The sequence below is a fragment of the Orbicella faveolata genome, unplaced genomic scaffold (genome assembly GCF_042242905.1).
Source record: "Orbicella faveolata isolate gen_17 unplaced genomic scaffold, um_ofav_v1 contig_34, whole genome shotgun sequence".
Lineage (NCBI taxonomy): Eukaryota > Metazoa > Cnidaria > Anthozoa > Scleractinia > Merulinidae > Orbicella > Orbicella faveolata.
In genome coordinates, this window is record NW_028301563.1 from 10,719,383 (window position 1) to 10,742,500 (window position 23,118).

The window sequence follows — 23,118 nt, forward strand, 5'->3', positions numbered from 1 at the left end:
AAACAATTATTCCCATCCCCTGGCACAACAATAGCTCTCCTTTGTGGGGGTAAAATTCCAGCATCCATGATGAGATAACAATCAATCAATCAATCAATCAATCAATCCTTTACGTGAACACGTAACTAAAAAGAAAGTAATCTCGACACACGTAATTACAGCTGAAAAGGCTTTATTGAGTGAATCCCCTCAAATTTATAACTAAGTTTGTACTATTTCGAGACCATTACTTGATGTGGATTCGGTAGATTTCACAATCAACTTGACGCAACAGAGTGTTTATCAATAGATTTTATCGTATTAATTACACAAAATCTTACAATTTCCACTCGCCAACACGTCACCTCCGCTCCACACAAAAACACTGCGAAAATGCGTTATTCCTTGTTCAAAATCATCGCTTTTGATAAAGAAACGTCGTTACGCCATACATTTCTTTCTAGCGAGTTGTAATGTTTGCCCCCTGGCGATCCCATAATCCGTCGCGTATAACATAGGTCTCCGATTACTGGCAACTCATTCATTTACTAAACCAGAACAATATGCTTCCAGTTTTTCCAGCAGTCAGCCAGAGCAGTGCCACTGTGAGTAGTTCTCCTTCCACCAGCGCTACAGCTTTTACAAGTGTCTCTTCAAGTACCTCAACGTCTTATAGCACAAGCAGTTCAGTTTCTACAAACGTTTCAGCAGCTATTTCGACGGCTCCGAGAACCAGCTCGTCATTTTCCACTAGTGTGTCAGCAAGTATTTCAACGTCCTTCTTCAATACGAACCCTTCGGTTTCCACAACTGTTTCTTCACGTGTCACTTCATCTCCTCTTGAAGCAATTTCAACATGTGTATGCCCAAATATCTCGTTTTCCTTCACTACCGGGACGAGTTCCTCTGAAAATGTTATAACATCCCTTACAACGAGTACTTCAGATTCCCCAACGCGTAATTCAGATTCCTCCACGTTTCTTAGCACAAGCGCTTCAGTGTTCTCAACTGTCTCCCAAAGTGTCTCGACATCTTCTATTGGTAACGTGGCTCTTGCATCGTGTGTATGTCCCAATACTTCACTACCCGTTACCACCAGCATAATGTATCCTGCAAGTGTCTTAGCGTCTCTGAGCGGAAGTACTTCCGTACCTTCAAGTGTGTCCTCAAGTTACTCATCGTCTCTCGGTGCTGGTGGTTTGGCTGCCACAGCTGGTTCTCCAAGTCTATCGACGTTTCCTATTACAAGTGCGTTACCTTCAACTTGTGTATGTCCTAATATCTCGTTGTTCTCCAGTGGTAGCAGCAGCAGCAGAAGCGGCAGCATAAGTGCCTATGCAAGTGCCTCAACGTCGCTTAGCGCGATTACCTCTGTCTCTCAAAGTGTGTCTCCAATTCACTCGACGTCCTTCAGGACAAGCGCTACAATTTCAGCAACAGCTGGTTCTCCAGGTGCCGCGACATCTACTACCAGCGCACCACGTTTCACCTGTTTATGTCCCAGTATCTCGTTGTCGCTCAGTAGCAGCACAGCAAGTTCTTCAGTTTCCCTCAGTGTGTCTCCAAGTGGCGTAACGTCTCCCAGTTACAGAAATGCTTCGCGAAGTGTTTTGGAATTTTCTCTTACCAGTGAGCCACGTTCCACATGCTTATGTCCCAGTAACTCGTTGTCCCTTAGCAGCAGAACAAGTCTCCTTACAAGTGCTTCAACGTCCATTAGAGTCACAGCTACTGTCTTCCCAAGTACGTCCGCAGGTGACTCAACATCGCTAAGTGAAAGCGCTTCAGTTTTCGGAACAGCGTCTTCGAACGACTCGTCATCTTCAACTCGAAATGCTCTATTTTCAACCTATGTGGTTCCCAGTGTCTCGTTGCCTGTCAGCAGCACAAGTGCCTCTGCAAGTGCCTCAGCATCCTTAAAAACAAGTATTTCGGAAACCCCGAGCCTGTCGTCAAGTGACTTAACTGATCTCAGTAACAGCGTCTTAGCTTCTCCAAATGTCCCGAAATCCCCTATTAGCAGTACCCTACTTTCAACATGCGTATGTCCCAGCACAAGCAGTTCAGTTACTACAAGTATGTCTCCCAGTTTGTCGACATCTCTCAGCAGAGAACGTTCACGGTCTTCAAGTATGTCTTCCATTCTGTCGACGTCTCTAAGCAGATACAGTTCAGTGTCTAAAGGTATATCTTCAAGTTTGACAACATCTCAAAGCAAAGAAACTTCAGTTTCTGCAAGTACCTCTTCAAGTCTCTCGACATCTCTCACCAGAAGTATTTCCCTTTCAGCAAATGTCTCTCCCAGTCTGTCAACGTCCTTAACAACAATCATTTCAGTTCCTAAAAGCATCTCTCAAAGTCTATCAACGTCCCTCAGCGCAGGCATTTCAGTTTCTAAAAGTACCTCTCAAGGTTTCTCGACGTACTTCAGCAGAAGCATTACAGTTTCTACAAGTATCTCTCAAAGATTGTCGACATCTTTCAGCAGAAGCAATTCAGTTTCTACAAGTATCTCTCCAAGTCTGTCGATGTCGCTTAGCTCAAGTAATTCTGTGTCTGAAAGTGTCTCTGCAAATGTGTTTACGTCCTTCAGCAGAAGCAATTCAGTTTCTACAAGTACCCCTCCAAGTCTTTCGATGTCCCTCAGCAAAAGTAATTCTGTTTCTGAAAGTATCTCTCTAACTGTGTCTACGTCTACGTCTTTCAGCAGAAGCAATTCAGTTTCCACAAGTATCTCTTCAAGTCTGTCGATGTCGCTCAGCACAATTAATTCCCTATCTGAAAGTATCTCTGCAAGTGTGTCTACGTCTTTCAGCAGAAGCAATTCAGTTTCTACAGCTACCTCTCCAAGTCTGTCGATGTCGCTTAGCTCAAGTAATTCTGCGTCTAAAAGCATCTCTGAGAGAGTGTCTACGTCCTTCAGCAGAAGCAATTCAGTTTCCACAAGTATCTCTCCAAGTCTGTCGATGTCGCTCAGCTCAAGTAATTCGGTGTCTGAAAGTATCTCTCCAAATCTGTCGATGTCGCTCAGCTCAAGTAATTCGGTGTCTGAAAGTATCTCTGCAAGTCTGTCGACGTCCACCAGCAAAAGCATATCAGTTTCTGCAAGTTTCTCTCCACGTCTGTCGATGTCGCTCAGCACAAGTAATTCTGTGTCTGAAAGTATCTCTGCAAGTGTGTCGACGTCCTTCGGCAGAAGCATGTCAATTTCCACAACTATCTCTCCAAGTCTGTCGATGTCGTTAAGCTCAAGTAATTCTGTGTCTGAAAGTATCTCTCCAAGCGTGTCTACGTCCTTCAGCAGAAGCATTTCATCTTCTACAAGTATCTCTCCAAGTCTCTCCATATACGTCAGCCCAAGTTATTCTGTGTCTGAAAGCACCTCTGCAAGTGTGTCGAAGTCCTTCAGCAGAAGCATCTCAATTTCCACGAGTATCTCTCCAAGTCTGTCGACGTCCCTCAGCGGAACTAATTCAATTTCTAAGAGTACCTCTTCCATTCTATCGATGTCCCTCAGCACAAGTAATTCTGTTTCTGAAAGTATTTCTCCAAGTGTGTCTACGTCCTTCAGCAGAAGCAATTCAGTTTCTACAAGTATCTCTCTAAGTCTATCAATGTCGCTCAGCAAAAGTAATTCGGTGTCTAAAAGTATCTCTGCAAGTGTGTCGACGTCCTTCAGCAGAAGCATGTCAATTTCTACAACTATCTCTCCAAGTCTGTCGATGTCGCTTAGCTCAAGTAACTCTGTGTTTGAAAGTATCACTTCAAGTGTGTCTACGTCCTTCAGCAGAAGCAGTTCAGTTTCTACAAGTATCTCTCCAAGTTTGTCGACGTCCTCCAGCAAAAGCATATCAGTTTCTGCAAGTATCTCTCCACGTCTGTCGATGTCGCTCAGCACAAGTAATTCTGTGTCTGAAAGTATCTCTGCAAGTGTGTCGACGTTCTTCAGCAGAAGCATATCAATTTCCACAACTATCTCTCCAAGTCTGTCGATGTCGCTAAGCTCAAGTAATTCTGTGTCTGAAACTATCTCTCCAAGCGTGTCTACGTCCTTCAGCAGAAGCATTTCATCTTCTACAAGTATCTCTCCAAGTCTCTCCATATACGTCAGCCCAAGTTATTCTGTGTCTGAAAGCATCTCTGCAAGTGTGTCGAAGTCCTTCAGCAGAAGCATCTCAATTTCCACAAGTATCTCTACAAGTCTGTCTACGTCTCTCAGCGCAACTAATTCAATTTCTAAGAGTGCCTCTTCCATTTTATCGATGTCTCTCAGCACAAGTAATTCTGTTTCTGAAAGTATCCCTCCAAGTGTGTCTACGTCCTTCAGCGGAAGCAATTCAGTTTCTACAAGTATCTCTCTAAGTCTATCAATGTCGCTCAGCAAAAGTAATTCGGTGTCTGAAAGTATCTCTGCAAGTGTGTCGACGTCCTTCAGCAGAAGCATGTCAATTTCTACAACTATCTCTCCAAGTCTGTCGATGTCGCTTAGCTCAAGTAACTCTGTGTTTGAAAGTATCACTTCAAGTGTGTCTACGTCCTTCAGCAGAAGCAATTTAGTTTTCACAAGTATCTCTCCAAATCTGTCGATGTCGCTCAGCTCAAGTAATTCGGTGTCTGAAAGTATCTCTGCAAGTGTGTCGACGTCCTTCAGCAGAAGCATGTCAATTTCTACAACTATCTCTCCAAGTCTGTCGATGTCGCTTAGCTCAAGTAGTTCGGTGTCTGAAAGTATCTCTGCAAGTGTGTCTACGTCCTTCAGCAGAAGCAATTCAGTTTCTACAAGCATCTCTCCAAGTCTGTCGACGTCCTCCAGCAGAAGTATATCATTTTCTACAAGCATCTCTCCAAGTCTTTCGATGTCCCTCAGCACAAGTAATTCTGTGTCTGAAAGTATCTCTTCAAGTGTGTCTACGTCCTTCAGCAGAAGCAATTTAGTTTTCACAAGTATCTCTCCAAATCTGTCGATGTCGCTCAGCTCAAGTAATTCGGTGTCTGAAAGTATCTCTGCAAGTGTGTCGACGTCCTTCAGCAGAAGCATGTCAATTTCTACAACTATCTCTCCAAGTCTGTCGATGTCGCTTAGCTCAAGTAGTTCGGTGTCTGAAAGTATCTCTGCAAGTGTGTCTACGTCCTTCAGCAGAAGCAATTCAGTTTCTACAAGCATCTCTCCAAGTCTGTCGACGTCCTCCAGCAGAAGTATATCATTTTCTACAAGCATCTCTCCAAGTCTTTCGATGTCCCTCAGCACAAGTAATTCTGTGTCTGAAAGTATCTCTTCAAGTGTGTCTACGTCCTTCAGCAGAAGCAATTTAGTTTTCACAAGTATCTCTCCAAATCTGTCGATGTCGCTCAGCTCAAGTAATTCGGTGTCTGAAAGTATCTCTGCAAGTGTGTCGACGTCCTTCAGCAGAAGCATGTCAATTTCTACAACTATCTCTCCAAGTCTGTCGATGTCGCTTAGCTCAAGTAGTTCGGTGTCTGAAAGTATCTCTGCAAGTGTGTCTACGTCCTTCAGCAGAAGCAATTCAGTTTCTACAAGTATCTCTCCAAGTCTGTCGACGTCCTCCAGCAGAAGTATATCATTTTCTACAAGCATCTCTCCAAGTCTTTCGATGTCCCTCAGCACAAGTAATTCTGTGTCTGAAAGTATCTCTTCAAGTGTGTCTACGTCCTTCAGCAGAAGCAATTTAGTTTCCACAAGTATCTCTCCAAATCTGTCGATGTCGCTCAGCTCAAGTAATTCTGTGTCTGAAAGTGTCTCTGCAAGTGTGTCGACGTTCTTCGCCAGAAGCATGTCAATTTCCACAACTATCTCTCCAAGTCTGTCGATGTCGCTAAGCTCAAGTAATTCTGTGTCTGAAAGTATCTTTCCAAGCGTGTCTACGTCCTTCAGCAGAAGCATTTCATCTTCTACAAGTATCTCTCCAAGTCTCTCCATATACGTCAGCCCAAGTTATTCTGTGTCTGAAAGCATCTCTGCAAGTGTGTCTACGTCCTTCAGCAGAAGCATTCCATCTTCTACAAGTATCTCTCCAAGTCTCTCCATATACGTCAGCCCAAGTTATTCTGTGTCTGAAAGCATCTCTGCAAGTGTGTCGAAGTCCTTCAGCAGAAGCATCTCAATTTCCACAAGTATCTCTACAAGTCTGTCTACGTCTCTCAGCGCAACTAATTCAATTTCTAAGAGTGCCTCTTCCATTTTATCGATGTCCCTCAGCACAAGTAATTCTGTTTCTGAAAGTATCCCTCCAAGTGTGTCTACGTCCTTCAGCGGAAGCAATTCAGTTTCTACAAGTATCTCTCTAAGTCTATCAATGTCGCTCAGCAAAAGTAATTCGGTGTCTGAAAGTATCTCTGCAAGTGTGTCGACGTCCCTCAGCAGAAGCATGTCAATTTCTACAACTATCTCTCCAAGTCTGTCGATGTCGCTTAGCTCAAGTAACTCTGTGTTTGAAAGTATCACTTCAAGTGTGTCTACGTCCTTCAGCAGAAGCAGTTCAGTTTCTACAAGTATCTCTCCAAGTTTGTCGACGTCCTCCAGCAAAAGCATATCAGTTTCTGCAAGTTTCTCTCCACATCTGTCGATGTCGCTCAGCACAAGTAATTCTGTGTCTGAAAGTATTTCTGCAAGTGTGTCGACGTTCTTCAGCAGAAGCATATCAATTTCCACAACTATCTCTCCAAGTCTGTCGATGTCGCTAAGCTCAAGTAATTCTGTGTCTGAAAGTATCTCTGCAAGCGTGTCTACGTCCTTCAGCAGAAGCATTTCATCTTCTACAAGTATCTCTCCAAGTCTCTCCATATACGTCAGCCCAAGTTATTCTGTGTCTGAAAGCACCTCTGCAAGTGTGTCGACGTCCTTCAGCAGAAGCATCTCAATTTCCACAAGTATCTCTCCAAGTCTGTCGACGTCCCTCAGCGCAACTAATTCAATTTCTAAGAGTACCTCTTCCATTCTATCGATGTCCCTCAGCACAAGTAACTCTGTGTTTGAAAGTATCACTTCAAGTGTGTCTACGTCCTTCAGCAGAAGCAGTTCAGTCTCCAGAAGTATCTCTCCAAGTCTGTCGATGTCACCAAGCTTAAGTAATTCTGTGTCTGAAAGTATCTCTGCAAGTGTGTTGACGTCTTTCAGCAGAAGCATGTCAATTTCTACAACTATCTCTCCGAGTCTGTCGATGTCGCTGAGCTCAAGTAATTCTGTGTCTGAAAGCATCTCTGCAAGTGTGTCTACGTCCTTCAGCAGAAGCAATTCAGTTTCTACAAGTATCTCTCCAAGTCTGTCGACGTCCTTCAGCAAAAGCATGTCAGTTTCTGCAAGTATCTCTCCAAGTCTTTCGATGTCCCTCAGCACAAGTAATTCTGTTTCTGAAAGTATCTCTTCAAGTGCGTCTACGTCCTTCAGCAGAAGCAATTCAGTTTCCACAAGTATCTCTCCAAGTCTGTCGATGTCGCTGAGCTCAAGTGATTCTGTGTCTGAAAGTATCTCTGTAAGTGTGTCGACGTTCATTAGCGGAAGCATATCAGTTTCTAAAAGTATCTCTCCAAGTCTGTCGATGTCACTAAGCTCAAGTAATTCGGTGACTGAAAGTATCTCTGCAAGTGTGTCGACGTCCTCCAGCAGAAGCATATCAGTTTCTGCAAGTATCTCTTCAAGTCTGTCGATGACGCTCAGCACAAGTAATTCTGTGTCTGAAAGTATCTTTGCAAGTGTGTCGACGGCCTTCAGCAGAAGCAATTCGGTTTCCACAAGTATCTCTCCAAGTCTTTCGATGACGCTCAGCACAAGTAATTCAGTGTCTGAAAGTATCTCTGCAAGTGTGTCGACGTCCTTCAGCAGAGGCATGTTAATTTCTACAACTATCTCTCCAAGTCTGTCGATGACACTGAGCTCAAGTAATTCGGTGTCCGAAAGTATCTCTGCAAGTGCGTCTACTTCCTTCAGCAGAAGCAGTTCCGTTTCTACAAGTATCTCGCCAAGTCTGTCGACGTCCTCCAGCAGAAGCATATCAGTTTCTGCAAGTATCTCTTCAAGTCTGTCGATGACGCTCAGCACAAGTAATTCTGTGTCTGAAAGTATCTTTGCAAGTGTGTCGACGGCCTTCAGCAGAAGCAATTCGGTTTCCACAAGTATCTCTCCAAGTCTTTCGATGTCGCTCAGCACAAGTAATTCAGTGTCTGAAAGTATCTCTGCAAGTGTGTCGACGTCTTTTAGCAGAAGCATGTCAGTTTCTACAAGTATCTTTCCAAGTCTGTCGACGTCTCTCAGCGCAAGTAATTCAGTTTCTGAGAGTACTGTTTCAAGTCTGTCGATTTCTCTCAGCGCGAGTAATTCAATTTCTGGAAGTATCTCTTCAAGTCTGTCGAGGTCCCTCAGCGCAAGTAATTCAGTTTCTGAAAGTATCTCTCCAAGTCTGTCCATGTCCGTCAACGCAAGTAATTCTGTTTCTGAGAGTATCTCTCCAAGTGTGTCGACGTCCCTCAGCAAAAGTATGTCAGTTTCTGCAAGTATCCCTCGAAGTTTGTCGACATCTCTTATGGGAAGTAATTTAGTTTCTACAAGTATCTCTCCAAGGCTGTCGACCTCCCTGACCTCAAGCATTTCAGTTTCTGCAAGTGTCTCTCCAAGTATGTCGACGTTTGTCAGCACAAGCAGTTCGGTTTCTGCAAGTAAGCTAAAGGATTTCCTCATCAATAAATTACGGTTTTGTAATTTTTTATCATACTTAGAGGGAAATAACATATCATCAGATAATGGAACGTTGTTACTGATTCCTTATTTGAAAATGAGCATCACTTTGTTTGGGAGATTATGCCTTGGTTTTCAGCTGAGACGGCTGAAATTGTCTTTCGGATCATATGTGAACTTATCCACTTACAAGTTTAACAATAGTCTCATGCGTTAGCGTGCGTTCATCGAGATACGAAGCACGCGGGAAGTTTGGAGAGCACGAAAGATGCGTAAGAGTTGCTCGAGGCGTGGCTGAGAACAACTCTAGCTTCATGAGTGCTCTCCAAACTTCCCAAGTGCTCCATATCTCGATGAACGTACGGCTGACACATGAACCAATTGTTTTATAACATTTTCAACATGGAAGTTTAGCGCCGACGTCATCAGCGTGCACAATGGGAACATGAAGCACGCTCGCGCGTATCGAATTTGATTACGCGAGTTTGCTAGCTATGTTATAATTGCATTTTCTTCTTTCTTTTGTTTGTTTAAAGCACCTCCATATGTGAATAACATGTATCATTACGGCCTGAAGCAGGGTGATCACGAGTTTCGTCTTAGCGGCTCGCCATATTACTACAGTAGTCATTGTCTGGAGGTCAAAACAGACCGCTTTGGATTTCCCTTCTTCGGAGAGCGGCATTACAAATTATACGTAGGTATCCCCTTTCCCTCTTTCGAATCGCATAATGCGCAATCGATCAAATAGGTTCAAAAGATATCATTATATTATTAAGTATTTTTAATTTACGCTTGAGTTAGCCATCAAGGCCCAAAAGAGTTGGCTAGAGATTCAATCAATCAATCAATCAATCAATCAATCAATCAATCAATATATTTAACGTGGTCAGTACGCTTAGCTAAAAAGCTAGTTTACAGGTACGCCACGAAAAAAAAAAAAAAAGAAAAAAAGCAGAAGAAAGAAATTATAAGAGCCCTATGAAGGTATATAAATTTAAATAAATTAATTAGATTACTCCGTTAATATTATTGCTGGTGACCCTCCCTTAGCCTACGTAGCAACCGTCTCTACAAAGCCATTATTATGCGTTTTCTCTGTCTTTTCTCCTCTTCGCGCGGTAATAGTAAAACTGAGTAAAATGCAGAAACTGCACGGAAACGCTTGCTACGTAAGGTAGCCCTCTCCTTTCTGTTGAGCTGACTATACTTCCCTGTAATCGGCTCATACGTCTTGGCTCTAAGCCAATTTTTTCAGAGCTTACTAGGTACGGCGGGAACGAGTGGAAGCTGTCGTACAATAGAATACTCATCGGCCCAATGTGCGAGTTGCCGCCCGGGGATTGAAGCATGAAACGGTTGAAAGATACAGTTTTCCTAGTTACCTTGAAATGCGAGCTTTCTGGAGTAAGGTGGCGATAGTTCATTGCTTGATAGGTGTCTTAAGTAAAAGACGCGATCAGGTCGCTGAAATCAACAACGTCCAGTGGTTATTACTGGATATAACAACATCTTTATACAAATTCTGTTAACGCTTACACGTTCAATTTAATGACTTTGCAGATATGTCGCAATGGCAAAATCCAACTCAACTATGAATGGAGCTGGTGGTGGCCACAAAGGTTTGGCGTCTACCGATGGTTTAACAATATGGCTATTATTGCACCATTCTGGGCCACTGCTGATGAGTACATCGCTTTCAAAGCTGGTTACTCGAAGGTGTATTACCACGTGTATGAACAAGTCAGACAAACCACCGTTGAAAGCCTAACCAATGAAGTCCTGACCATGGCCTCAGAACATGTTCAACGCTACGGCAAAAGTGGAAAATTTGCCAACTTTAGAGCCACTTGGGTTCTGGTTGTAACGTGGGAAAACCTCTGCCCTTACGTGTATTATTTATACTTGTACTCCTTGTACTGCCCCGGGGTAAGTGTCAACATGTCTTTTGCATGGCGTAACAAAACGGCACGTCTTACACGTACAACGCATAATTTATCTGGGACTGAGTCGATTACTTGCACGCTTAAATCTTTTCAAACGATTTGATTGCTAAGCTAGAAAAACTTTTCTTAATTTAAACACAGGGAACCAAATCTAAAAAAAAAAAATAATAATTATATCGGTGAAAAATGAGTGCCGCAAATGTCTAGCGATATTGAACAACTTTCTTCTGCCTGCATAACCTGTTTCAGAATTCCCTATATACTCACGGTTCAAAAATAAACATAATGAGTCATGAGGAAGGTGAACACACCCAAACTTCTCCAAAGCAGTTTATTTCTAAAATGTTCAACTCCTGTTACTTCTGCAAAACACCTTTTGTGGGCTCTTATGGGACATGTCAGAAAGTGTAACATCACCGTTGTTGATGGCTTCTCAATCTTTTTTTCCAGAGCAACACGTTTCAAGCTGTCATCATCACAAACGGGCTCAACACATTCTTGCTGTTCAATTACCCCAGTGGAGGAATTAACTGGGTTGTTCCGGGAGTTCCGTAAGCTATTTTCGTTTTGCAATCTAAAGCTCTGTTCTTGAATCCGTAAAACGGAGCTTTCGTTTTGTTACTAAATCCAATGATATAGATCGAAATAATGTTACAAGTAATTTTGAGTACTATCACCTATAGTTACAATTACGTTAGGCTGCATGATTATGCATTTTTAGAGGATTTCATGATCCGCGAGTGTAAATGATTGATGAAGAAAATAGTAGGACCTAAGTTTTCGCTCTATTTCACGTTTTCTTCAGGAATGTAACTTCTTCGTAAGGTTAAATTTTTAGAAGCTTTTGCAAGGGCCTTAGAGTTAATGAAAACGAATCCAAACATAAACAAGATATGCCTCTTCACTTGAGGAAAACACAGCGTGGGTCCCCAAGCCATTTTGTGAAACCGTTCATCACTCGACAACTGAACACAGTAAATTCTCACATTGACTGCGACTTTTTTTAAACAGGAATGATTTAAGTTACTATTCCTATTGGACTAGTTGGTACGGTATTCCTGTCGGAGGCTGGAACGCTGGAGACTATGGAAAAAACTACTTAAACATGAAGGGGTGAGGAGAACAGGTTTCATTTTTATCTAAGATAGCTTGTTTGTTTAGTTTTGTGTTGTGATACTGAAAACTTTGACTACAGCAGGGCGGTTTTGTACTCATTAGTTTAAATTAATATTGTCCAAGTAAGGTGCTTCTTAGTTCGATGCGAGACCAGCGCCCAACATAATGATAACACTGGTTTCCAACACTTTTGTTTTGATCGATCATTGCTACTACACTTTATATGATGAAATACAACTTTTTGCAAATTAAAAACAAAATTCGTGGGAAAGAATCCAGAGACACCTTAAATTTTCAGAAATTGAAGGTGGCTCTGTAAAGCCCTCCACAATTTCTTTTAAACTTACCTTGGTGTTCTTTTCATAGCTCGGGGACTTTGCTTGGAATGTTAAATCTTGATGAAAACGAAGGAAACACCGATTTGATTGGAAGATATTTTTGGAGGATCGAGGACAGCGATGGTTTCGGCTCGTTGGAGAAGTGCTTCACTTGGGCTGGTCTTCAAGAATTCCTGGCTTTCCCTGTTTTGTATAATCAGCAGATAGGCCGGGATTGGCGCATGGCTTGTCCTTGTAGTGAATCGCAGGCGTGGTTGGATAGAGGGAGATTCCGTTGGGACCGGTATTCATGGCCCGATTATTGCTACGAGTCAAGACGCTCAAAATCCGTCTTTCGTTACAGTCCTCAAAAGGGACTGATATATTTTAGGATGACGCAAATGTGTTGTTACTCCTCGGACTGGAAAAACTGGGGTGCACTTAAGGTTGGCGAGCCTGACGGAGGTCGCGTCAAAGTGCAAGCTTATTATTATTGGTTGAATCGCGTTGAGACGGTTTACACTGACCAGCAAGCCTACAGATATTGTTGTGTTGACATCAGTTACTGCGATTTATTTTATTATTATCGTCCATCTGATGACTGCCGCTTTTACAGACCTCCCCGTAGACGTAAGTTCTGTTTGTTATTAATATGTTTGCTTTGGACTAACGGACTGACTGATGATCGAAAAAAGGACATATAGACGGATTGGATGACCGAGTCACTGACAGACTGACTGGATGATTGAAAAAGTGACTCACTCACTCACTGACTCAAAAATGATTTATTGAACGACTTAGTGAATGACTGAAGAATAGCTGGCTGATAGGTTCGTTCGATCGGTTGCCTAAATGAATAGATGAACGAACCAATGAACGGACGAACGAATGAACGAACGAACGAACGAACGAGCGAGCGAGCGAGCGAGCAAACGAACGAACGAACGCTGAATGAATGAATAAATGAATAAATGAATGAACGAATGAATGAATGGATGGATAACTGACCGTAAATGGGAGACAAACTGACCGACGTTTTGCGGACTAAGTGACCGGCTAGCTATAACTGACTTAGTGACTCACCGGCTGTTTTAAACTTTACCTCGCTCGCCTTTTAAACGGCCTTTTTTCGTTTATTGCGTAGGTTGGTTCTGTTGCGATCCTCATTTCAAGACTCTGGATGGTGGGAATTACACATTTAATGGCCTTGGAGAGTACGTCATGATCGATGCACAAAACGGAACTTTTCAGCTCCAGGCCAGGACAGGCCTTGCGCAGGGGAATTCAACAACGGCTACTATTTTTACAGCTGGGGCTGCTAAAGAAGAAAACACCAGCATTGTTGAAGTGAAAGTGAAGAAAGGAGGTGAGGGAATCTTTGAGAAATGGCAAATAATTCGCCACCTCAGTGATAAAAGATCATGGGCGACAGCAAATGAAACAAACAAATTTTCATCTAATTCCAAACTGGCTGATTTTAAAAATAAGACTCTTTCAAAGTAAGCATAAATTTTACTGATACGTTAATTGCTATAAGACGTATGAGGACAAAACCCTGGTCATTCACTTAAACTTATTACCCTCAAGGTTTGTTCTGACAGCTAGTAGTAACTGCTAACCCCATCTCCATCAAATTTGCAGTATTGACAATGACATGTTCCGAATCTGTAATTTTAGACTGACGCTGTTGCTGGCGATTTGCGAGTAATTGCGGTCACTAAAAAATTTCTCCAACAAGGGCATAATTCTCCCGCTTCTAGTTTATTTTGGAAGCATAACGTACCTCAGTTTCATTAGGGATGGTATTTTTCTTATAATTTAATTGTTTTTTGCTCTGTTGGTTCTAGGTGGTATCAGCATTTTCATTGACCGCGTAGTTTACAGTGGTTATAGCAATCTAACAAACCAAAGTGTAAGCGTTGGAGGTAATATCTCTTTCTTAAAACCTAAAGAAAACTGTCTGGAGGTTTCTTTCCCATCAACGACGGCCGTCGAATTCTGTGAGAAGAAAGAAATGCTGTCCTTCGTTGTAACTCCTGGAGATGATTATAAGAATGCCACGAAAGGTTTGCTGGGAACTTGGAGTGATAACCCGGATGACGACTACACGTTGCCTGATGGGACGGTTCTACAATCCTCCTCATCGTTTAGAGAGATTCATTTCAAGTTTGGTGTTAAGTGTAAGTACACATTTCTATGCCATTGTCAATCACTTTTTCAGATTTTCAATTGTTGATTTAACCAGGACTAGACACTGACGAGGAGGGTTTTGTAATTACCCAGAAAGGGTATAGTGAAATGAGTGATTGCAATTTATGAATTATATAGTTCAATGTAATTATGACACGTAAAAGCGAAGATTGATATCTCCTTTGAGTGCAAACCCAAAAGATGTAATTTGAGCTTACAACTTACTCACACTGATTTACTCCGAGTAAATGTAATTGTTGTAGCTGCCGCCTTTTAGGGTGATGTCAGTTATTTTTTCTCAGTTGCTGAGGTTATTTTGCATTGTTTTAGGGCAAATTAATCAATCCCAGTCCTTATTCGCCTACGCTAAAAATGAAAGCGTGGACACGTTTGCTAAGCTGGATTTCGAGCCCATGTTTGCTGATAACATCAAGTGGCATAACGACAGCTTAAGGCTCAAAGCTGAAGCTCAGTGTGGAGATGATTATGAATGCTTGTTTGACGTGGCATCCACAAGAGACCTGTCTATTGGCATGGTAACAAAAGATATTAATATTCAGTTGGTCAATGAGTCAAACATTCTTGGTAAGTAGAGGCATTCATACGATTATAAGAAAACCTTGGTTATGTACCGTCACATTTCCCCGCCCCCCTAGGATTTGGCTTGGTCGTCAAGAAGAAAACATGCTATTGCATAAAAGAATAAAACGGTTCTCAAAGTTGTTCAATGATACAATATATTCTTAATCGAATTCCAATCTCGCGGGGTAATAAAAGCGTTTCTGAAAAACTTAATGATCTGAAAGCACTGACACTAAACACTATTTAAACAAAGCAATTCAAATGCTGTAGATGAAAATGTGTATAATAGGTATGTTTCGTTTGGGCAGCAGCATTATTTGTACCGATGGCTCTATTGTCATAGCAATCGCAGTCCTTTATCCAGAAGGACGGCTATATACCTGAAAGTCTCCCTATTAAACCCTTGCAACACATGTATACATTCGTTCTTCAATGTGTTGTGTGAAAGGCAGTTGTGTATAATTGTACAGATGTCAGCTGAAGAGCTAGGTGTTGTAAGACAAAATTCTAATAGTGGAATTTGGTACTTAAAGTTGGTAACTCTGCTGTTGTGTTTTCTTACCTCGTTGCGCAGACAATTTTCCACCCAAGATAATAAACAATTCAAGCTCAATAAACGCCACCTATAATTCAACTGTTCAGTTGGACATCATAGCGGAAGACACCGATACGATTACATTTAGAGTGTTTAACGTACCCCCAGGCGCCACGGTGAACCAAAGTGGAAACGTGCTTCATTTCACTTGGCTTGTTACATCAACACGAAAGGTAGGCGGTGCCGGTAACCAAATTTCAATTTGCAAGTACTAAAACATTCCACATAGAGTTCTACATCCTTGAAGTTATATTTGTTTTGTTTATATTTGTTCACAGTTCAACTTATCGTTTGTTGCTACTGACGACAAAGGTGCGAGCACAACCTGGAGTCCCACGATTAATATGTGCGTCTGCTCTCATGGTGGACAGTGCGTCTCACCAGATGAAGGCGACCCAGTCAACACTGATAGTAGATTTGTTTACATGGGATGCGCATGTCAGGGAGGTTACACAGGAAGGTTCTGTGACAGTGACATTGACGCCTGCGAGATGAATGGTCAGCCGTGTTACGCAGATGTGGAGTGCATTGATCTTCCTCCTCCAGCTAATGCCAGTGGATACACATGCGGACCTTGTCCAACCGGTTATACCGGAAGTGGTGCCCAGTGTGCAGGTGTGTGGAGGGAATCACAAAGCATCAGTTTATTAGATCGAAACCAAGCAAGTGATATTTTTACCTCAATTTTCTCTCAAAAATATGGGCAAAGAGTGTTTTGTATCAAACTGCATTCGAACTAAAGAAATTGCGAAGTGGAGGTAGCTATAGGTACTTTAGCACCTCATCTGGTTATCTTTAAAAATTAGAAAAAGGGAAGAAAGCAAAGAGTTTGAAAATCATTATTGTGATACAGATAGGATTTTTCAACTTTAACTGTTGCCTCATTGACCTGAAGGGTCAACACTCTACGAGCTCCTTTATGGAAACCCCTGTTTTAACGCAGTGAAGTTTTAAATTATGTTTATTTTCGTAGAATTCGATGAATGCCAGAGCAATAATTCAAACAACTGTGAACAAATCTGTGTCAATGTCCCGGGGTCCTATTTATGTGATTGTCGTGAAGGATACAAGCTCACTGACGATGGAAGAAGCTGTGACGGTAAGTCTCATACCATGAGTTGGAGGTTTGAATTTGAATACTTTACAACATTACAACAGAAAGTTCATCATCTCTGCGTTAATGTCCTGAAGTGCTATTTTTCGGGACTCAAACTAAGCGTATAATTTTAACAAGTCTTGCTCCGATTTTAAATACTGAATCCGTCCGTACAAATAAGCGTTGGAATGATACAACAATGGCTACCCGTTTTGTTTCACAGTAACTTAACAGACGGGTTCACCAACGTTCTTTGACGCTCTCGGACGGATGCGCTTTCTGCATTTTATCAACAAGGGGTACGTTTTTTCGGGACTATTCCGAAATGGGAGTGGAAGGTATTCGTGATCTTTTGGGTTCCTCTATGTTCATTCTGCTCCCAATAGCGGAATTAAGGAATGGACGCGGGAATACGGTTTGCTAAAAATACAAATAATGCGCGTTTTTCTGGAAAAGTTTTGGCGCGACAATCATGCGCTTCCTGCTAAGTCGGTCAGTAATCTGACACTGGAGGTGAGGTCCTGATTATAACTGATACGACAGTTATGTTATACGTTAACGTACGAGTGTGGTAATTGCTTCTTTGACTATTCATCACCCTGCTGTTTTTTTTTTTTTTTACGTAGATATCAATGAATGTGAGTTACGAAATAACTGCACACAGCTGTGTGTGAACAATCAGGGGAGTTACACCTGTTCTTGTAACCAGTATTTTGAAATAGATCCTGCTGACTGGACAAATTGTGTGGGTAAGTGTTATCAGAGAGAAATTATTTCTGACTAGAAGTGTGGCAATTATTGATACCAAGTGAAGGGTGGTACATGTCATGAAATTTTCTTCCCTGTATAAAATTAGCTATTATCATCATCCTTCGACTACAGTCGAGATCGATGCCCCCCCCCCCCCACCCCCTCCCGTTTTGCCACATTTGTCATTGCTCTCCCCAGTTAAGATGAGCCTGGTATCTCTTGTAATTATGCTAGGATACGTGAGGGGTGTGCTTCCTCGACTCGGGCGTGAAAGTCTCTGGAGAAGAATTTTAGAAATGGTCCGGCTGATCTTTGGTTCTGAAGCAGTGGCCTTCAAAGCGAGCTCTCCTATATGCCAAGATCTTAGAAAGGTTTTGGACCAATAATCAACAATACATAACCAGCAGTCAGTAATACGTATGATAACTCTTCTTTTCTAGCCACAAATCCATGTTTGTCTGGTCATGGCTGTTCACAATTTTGCTTCAAAGGAAGTGAAGGCCAACCAACTTGTGCATGCTTTGCTAACTACAGGTTGGAGAGCGATGGAAAGACGTGCAAAGGTACTGGACACTTCAAATTCTTAATACTCTAATAATATCAATATCAATATTAATAGGAGAGGTAGATAAGCAAAAAACCTATTTGCTCTTGAGTAGAACAAAATCTTAGAAACGAACTGTGATGAAGTGGTTTGTTATCATTGACTGTGGACGATTTCTGTAATTACTTTTCTCAAAGCAGAACCCGACCAACAACACACCTGACCAATTACACTCATATAACGTAACGACTGACCAAGTAAGGGGTGGGGCGCTCTCCATGAATTTTTTTTGGTGCGGGTGTGTCTCTTATTTCTAAACCATATCCGCTATTTATCCCAATATGCTGCTTGAATGATCATGCCCTTAAGGTAATTCCTCTGAAATAAAACTGACAATAGATTTTTGTTCAAACTTTGTCCACTGAATATTTATCATATGATAACTTCAATTTTGAAATAAAAAAGGGGGGTGCCCATGCTCATTAAGGAGCAGTGAGGCATTGAAAATGCCCCATTTTGGCATTATTTGATGCTTATTATAAGAACGCATTCCCAGTAATTGTAACATCTTTGTGAGCCCGGACTCATAAGAACACGCATTAAACTACAGTCAATACATTGTGTCGGACACAAATAAACGTTTTAAGTTTGATTCAGACAGAAAGCTAAATCCTTGGTTAAAAATTTGAACCAAATTTCTTGACGTGGTTACCGACTGCCAAATAGAAAAGACCACCATGTATCTGCTATTTTTCTTATTTATTCAATTTTCAGCAATAGAAATTAGATCAGTCTTTTCTCACGCAAAGCTTATGATTAGTTGATTACAATGAGTGGAAAGAAAATTGGGGTGCCCGTGCTCGTTGGTGAGCTAGAGCCATTTTTCAACTGACAGAGCTCAATATCAAGGCAATTCCGTCATGTTTTCAATGTGCGCTTGCACGAGCGCGCGCTAATGACGCCATAAATTATGCGCAGTAGGGATGCGCAATGCAAATGTGAGGAATGGCCTTAACAGCTGCATGTATATCCATATACACACACCCCCGCCCGAAATGGTAAGAGCAGATAACTCGCCGTTCACAGTTTATTTTCAAATAGGGCTTTTCTTTTATCTATGTATAGCTATTTTAATTTTGACAGTTTTTTTTTCTCTAGATATCGATGAATGTGACCCAGAAAAACCTTTCCATCAATGTGCTCAGAATTGTGAGAATATCCCTGGAAGTTACAAGTGCTTATGCCAGAAAGGATTTGAACTGAGCAAAGATGGTTACGATTGTCAAGGTACTACCTAATTTTTCAATGTTAAAATAAATATATATATTTTTTTATTTCTCTTCCCTCATACTGCCTGTTTAAGAGTCCCATTACTTATCGCCCAACATTTACGGTTAAGAGATTGTTAGAGTTTTTGCGGGATACCGATGCGGTAAACTCTCAAACTCATTTCAAAAAACTTGAAGTCAGTCAGTCACAGCCGACCATGGAGATATAAATGAGGCGAAAGGCCCGAGGAACGGCAGCACTGAATAGCCAAACGCGTCGATTTGTATCCCTTTCGAATACATTATAACACCTCCAAACGATTATATTCATTCAGCGAACTAATTGTCTGTTTGACTTTCGTTTATTAGATATTAACGAATGTCTGGATGATGACTTGTTCAACTGCACGGACGAGTTCCACAAGTGCGTGAACACTCGCGGCTTGTACAAGTGTGAATGTGATCAGAACCTATACTTCATCGACGGAAAATGCAGAAGTAATAAGATATCACTTGATTTTTAGCGTAATTGAAAATCAGAATGAATAACATACAATTCAATACGTAGTTGGAGATCGCTTTTAGCGGATCGATTATTTTGACAAACCTATTTGTGAGCGCGAATATCTGAAAATCATACATTTGAACTGCGGATTAAAATATGAAAATGGGAGCGATCATCGCAGTTATGAACACTACTTGAGCAGTGGTGAAAATAAAGCTTGGAAAAAGCTCAGGCTGAACTTTTTTCAGGCTTTATTTTCACCACTGCTTGAGTAGAGTTCATAACTGCGATGATTACTTACATCTTCAAGCCCATTTGTGCTGGGTCCTCATAAGCAAGCACGTAATACCGGGATCGATTGTAAAAATGCTGAAATATAGTCCAGTGATCGACTATGCTTCTCTCGAAGACGAGATCAGATTCATCAGTCCTGTCCTTTTTTTGTTACTTGCTTAAGTCCCGAGTTTGTCGGCGCTATTCTTTAACCATTCAAATGATGGGTAACAATTCCCTGTTATGTTGTGTATTTTAATTTACCACGCGTTTCTTACGTTTCAGCTTATACACGAAATCACAAATTAACTGTGACCATTCAAATGACAGCTACAGAGCATTACTTTTCTGTGGTACTGTTTATTGTACTGAACAATGTGGTTCTTACTTTTGAGTCTGGGAATGAAATCTTAGAGTTTGACCATACAACTGAAAACTACTGAACAGTACTTTCCATAGCTGCTATTTATTTCACTGGATAAGTTGGTTCTAACTTCGTATTCGAAGAAGAAGTCTGAGTATCTAAATTACGACTACGATTCTTAATTTGTGGACGATTCTGTTTGTTTGTTTGCTCGATATGTTTTAAAATCGTTTGTTTTTGTTTTTAGCCATATTGCTTTTTTTAATATGGCTACAATAGTACGCGCGCTCTGATTCGCTACTGAGCAGGCAAGATTTTCTTGTAATTAATGACCAGGCATTATGAATTTTTTTTGTTAAATTTGCCCTAGATCTTGGCGTAATAAAGACAAAAATTTTCAAAGAAACTGTTTCTACTGTCCCTCCTGGTTTCGATCGCACGGCTAGGTTTGTTTCGGTTCAGTGAACATGACCTTGAATGACCTCTTGCGCGCGCAAGCGGATATTGAAAAACGTTTCCAGTTTTTTTCCAGCGCTAAAAAGGCCATATGATTGCGTTCGACGATAGGAGAACGCGGTCTAATCACGTCATTCCCGCGGATTTATGTCCCGCAATTTTCCGTGAGGCAAGGTGATTTCAGGGTTTGGACGCCATCTTGGACTGGATATGTGGCACAAGTAGCCTCGGTCTGATGTGAAGCCTCATTTTGAATAATAGTGAGGTCTCACACCAAGTACTACCCATGCATGCATTTCCATGTACTTTTCTTCGATCGTTGTTCTACGTAGGAATCTTCGCATTTTTCTCCAAGATTAGTGAAGTTGAGTTGTTTTATTCGAACTATTACTATAGCTACGGGCTAAAGGTACTTATCTAAACACCAGAAAGCTGTGTAGCTAGTGCTGTATTTTCTCCGAAACTGCGTGGATAACAGACCAATTTGTGATCTGTGTCATCTGTCAGGAATCAGCTGCTTTTCTCGGGAATTCAACTTCTCTGTGAGAATGAAGTTGCAAGCCTCGACTGTAATAGCTCGAGTAAATCAAGTAACAACTTCACTAACCTTGGGAAAGACTGCAAATATTTCATCGTAGCACAACAAATGATGAAAAGGAAATGGAAATGCACACCGCTCAAGGAATTCCACTGCAGTAATAAAGCTTAATTGATGCAAGCTTACGTGTAAACTTAAGTTAAAAGCGTTCATCTTTGGAAATAAAGTTTAACTTACTGTTATTCTTTTCTATAGTTATACATAGTACTTAAACATACTAAACGATGCGCCGTTTAGTGTAATGTGACATTTAATGCCAATAAAGGACACAAAAGTTAAACAATACCCCGAAACTACATGACATAAATGGGCTTGAGTATGCGCTGCTGCCAAAGGTATGCTTTTCCAGCGGTCTACTTTGACGGTATGGGAATCAGGATTTGGTAAACAATCGGGGATCTTGATATAAAAAGAATTGAGTTTCTGATTTTTTCTGTCTATTATAGTATGGAATATCGATAGGGATTGTATTTCTGGTACCCAACCTACAATCAGATGTCCAAATACCAACTGAATATCCGCTGCTATGACCCAAAAATTTCATGTTCCTAGCAACACACCCTATCGACAAATTCCTAGAGAACCCCCTTCCTCCCCCAGGTATCGAACGCACTTCACTAACCTCTGATTACTACTAGTAAATAACTTATTAACCTCGTCCGTTCGGTCATTACAGGGAAATTTCGGAACTCGGCCTTGACGTATTGACCTCGCCATCGCTCGGTCAATACCTCAAGGCCTCAGTCCGAGATTTCCAAGTGATGATCTCAGTCTCAGTTAATAAGTGGCATGTATTGGTTAAGAACTTGGTATGAAATTAAAGCACGTATACTTCCTTAGGTCTGGCCAAGGACGATACTCCTCCCACCCCAGTGCTGCCAATACCACGACAACCTTCAGAGATGGAACGGGAACAGGCTGTACAGATATCAGTGGCAACTAAGGATGATGTGAGTGATTAAATAAATAAACAAATAAATAAATAAATATATAAACAAATAAATAAATAAATAAATAAATAAAAGATGAATGAATGAATAAATGGATGAATGAATAGTAATTATATTAATAGTAACAGTAACAGTAACAGTGACAGTGACAGTGGCAGTGACAGTGACAGTGACAGTGACAGTGATAGTGATAGTGATAGTGATAGTAATAGTAGTAATATTCTTTATTGCGCCTTACTCTCCAACAGGAGTTATTGGTTTAGTTACAACAACGGTTTTAACATTAACTAATAAAAATACAAAATAACATTTACCATATCCGTATACAATTAATTGAAAAATTCAAACATTTATTACATTTGTGAATTAAGAATCTCTTTCCCTTTTTGAAACATGAAATGGATGTATTCACCTATTATTTTAGATGTAACCGTGTTTTCTGCTCTAAGTAAATACTTCGTCTTCCCGTTATCCCTTAAACTGTGGAAACGAGGGCTAGTGTCAGCGTTTCAAATATGTAAGTCAGTGCAGCTCATGTCTTAAAGTGGCATACACCCGACAATACATCAAGAAATGCTCTTCATGTTCTATGGAATTTTCTTTGCATACTAAACGTATTCGTTCTTCTACTGGGATTATTGCTCCTCTATGTTCATATTTGCCAGTTTGTATTCGTAATGTATGACACCCTAATCTAAGCCTTGTCGGGCTAATTTTGTGTGCTGCTTTTGTAAAAAATGAATGAACGAACGAACGAACCAATAACGAACGAATGAGTGCAGAAATATCTTCGATTTTTTCCTTGGAACAGTTTGAATGGGATTTCAACACTGACAAGTCTTTTAAAGAAAAAATGGCGTCTGTCACCTCAAGCTTCTGTAATGAGAACAGGACAGAATG

At 41.1% G+C, this 23,118-nt stretch overlaps 1 protein-coding gene across 1 annotated transcript in view; it reads left to right on the forward strand.

The window, feature by feature from the left end:
* The window catches only part of LOC110065676 (uncharacterized), a 39,716-nt gene that overhangs the window by 10,822 nt on the left and 5,776 nt on the right, over window positions 1-23,118 (forward strand). Inside the window, exons 2-19 of the mRNA XM_089270776.1 lie at window positions 553-8,649; window positions 9,205-9,365; window positions 10,232-10,597; window positions 11,065-11,165; window positions 11,626-11,727; window positions 12,097-12,677; window positions 13,192-13,413; window positions 13,895-14,227; window positions 14,568-14,822; window positions 15,394-15,587; window positions 15,693-16,029; window positions 16,388-16,513; window positions 17,137-17,259; window positions 17,701-17,823; window positions 18,963-19,091; window positions 19,442-19,570; window positions 22,109-22,218; window positions 23,030-23,118. The exon at window positions 23,030-23,118 is cut by the window's right edge and continues 27 nt beyond it. Of these exons, the coding sequence (XP_089126902.1) occupies window positions 553-8,649; window positions 9,205-9,365; window positions 10,232-10,597; window positions 11,065-11,165; window positions 11,626-11,727; window positions 12,097-12,677; window positions 13,192-13,413; window positions 13,895-14,227; window positions 14,568-14,822; window positions 15,394-15,587; window positions 15,693-16,029; window positions 16,388-16,513; window positions 17,137-17,259; window positions 17,701-17,823; window positions 18,963-19,091; window positions 19,442-19,570; window positions 22,109-22,218; window positions 23,030-23,118 (11,578 nt within the window). The remainder of the gene's footprint in view (window positions 1-552; window positions 8,650-9,204; window positions 9,366-10,231; window positions 10,598-11,064; window positions 11,166-11,625; window positions 11,728-12,096; window positions 12,678-13,191; window positions 13,414-13,894; window positions 14,228-14,567; window positions 14,823-15,393; window positions 15,588-15,692; window positions 16,030-16,387; window positions 16,514-17,136; window positions 17,260-17,700; window positions 17,824-18,962; window positions 19,092-19,441; window positions 19,571-22,108; window positions 22,219-23,029) is intronic.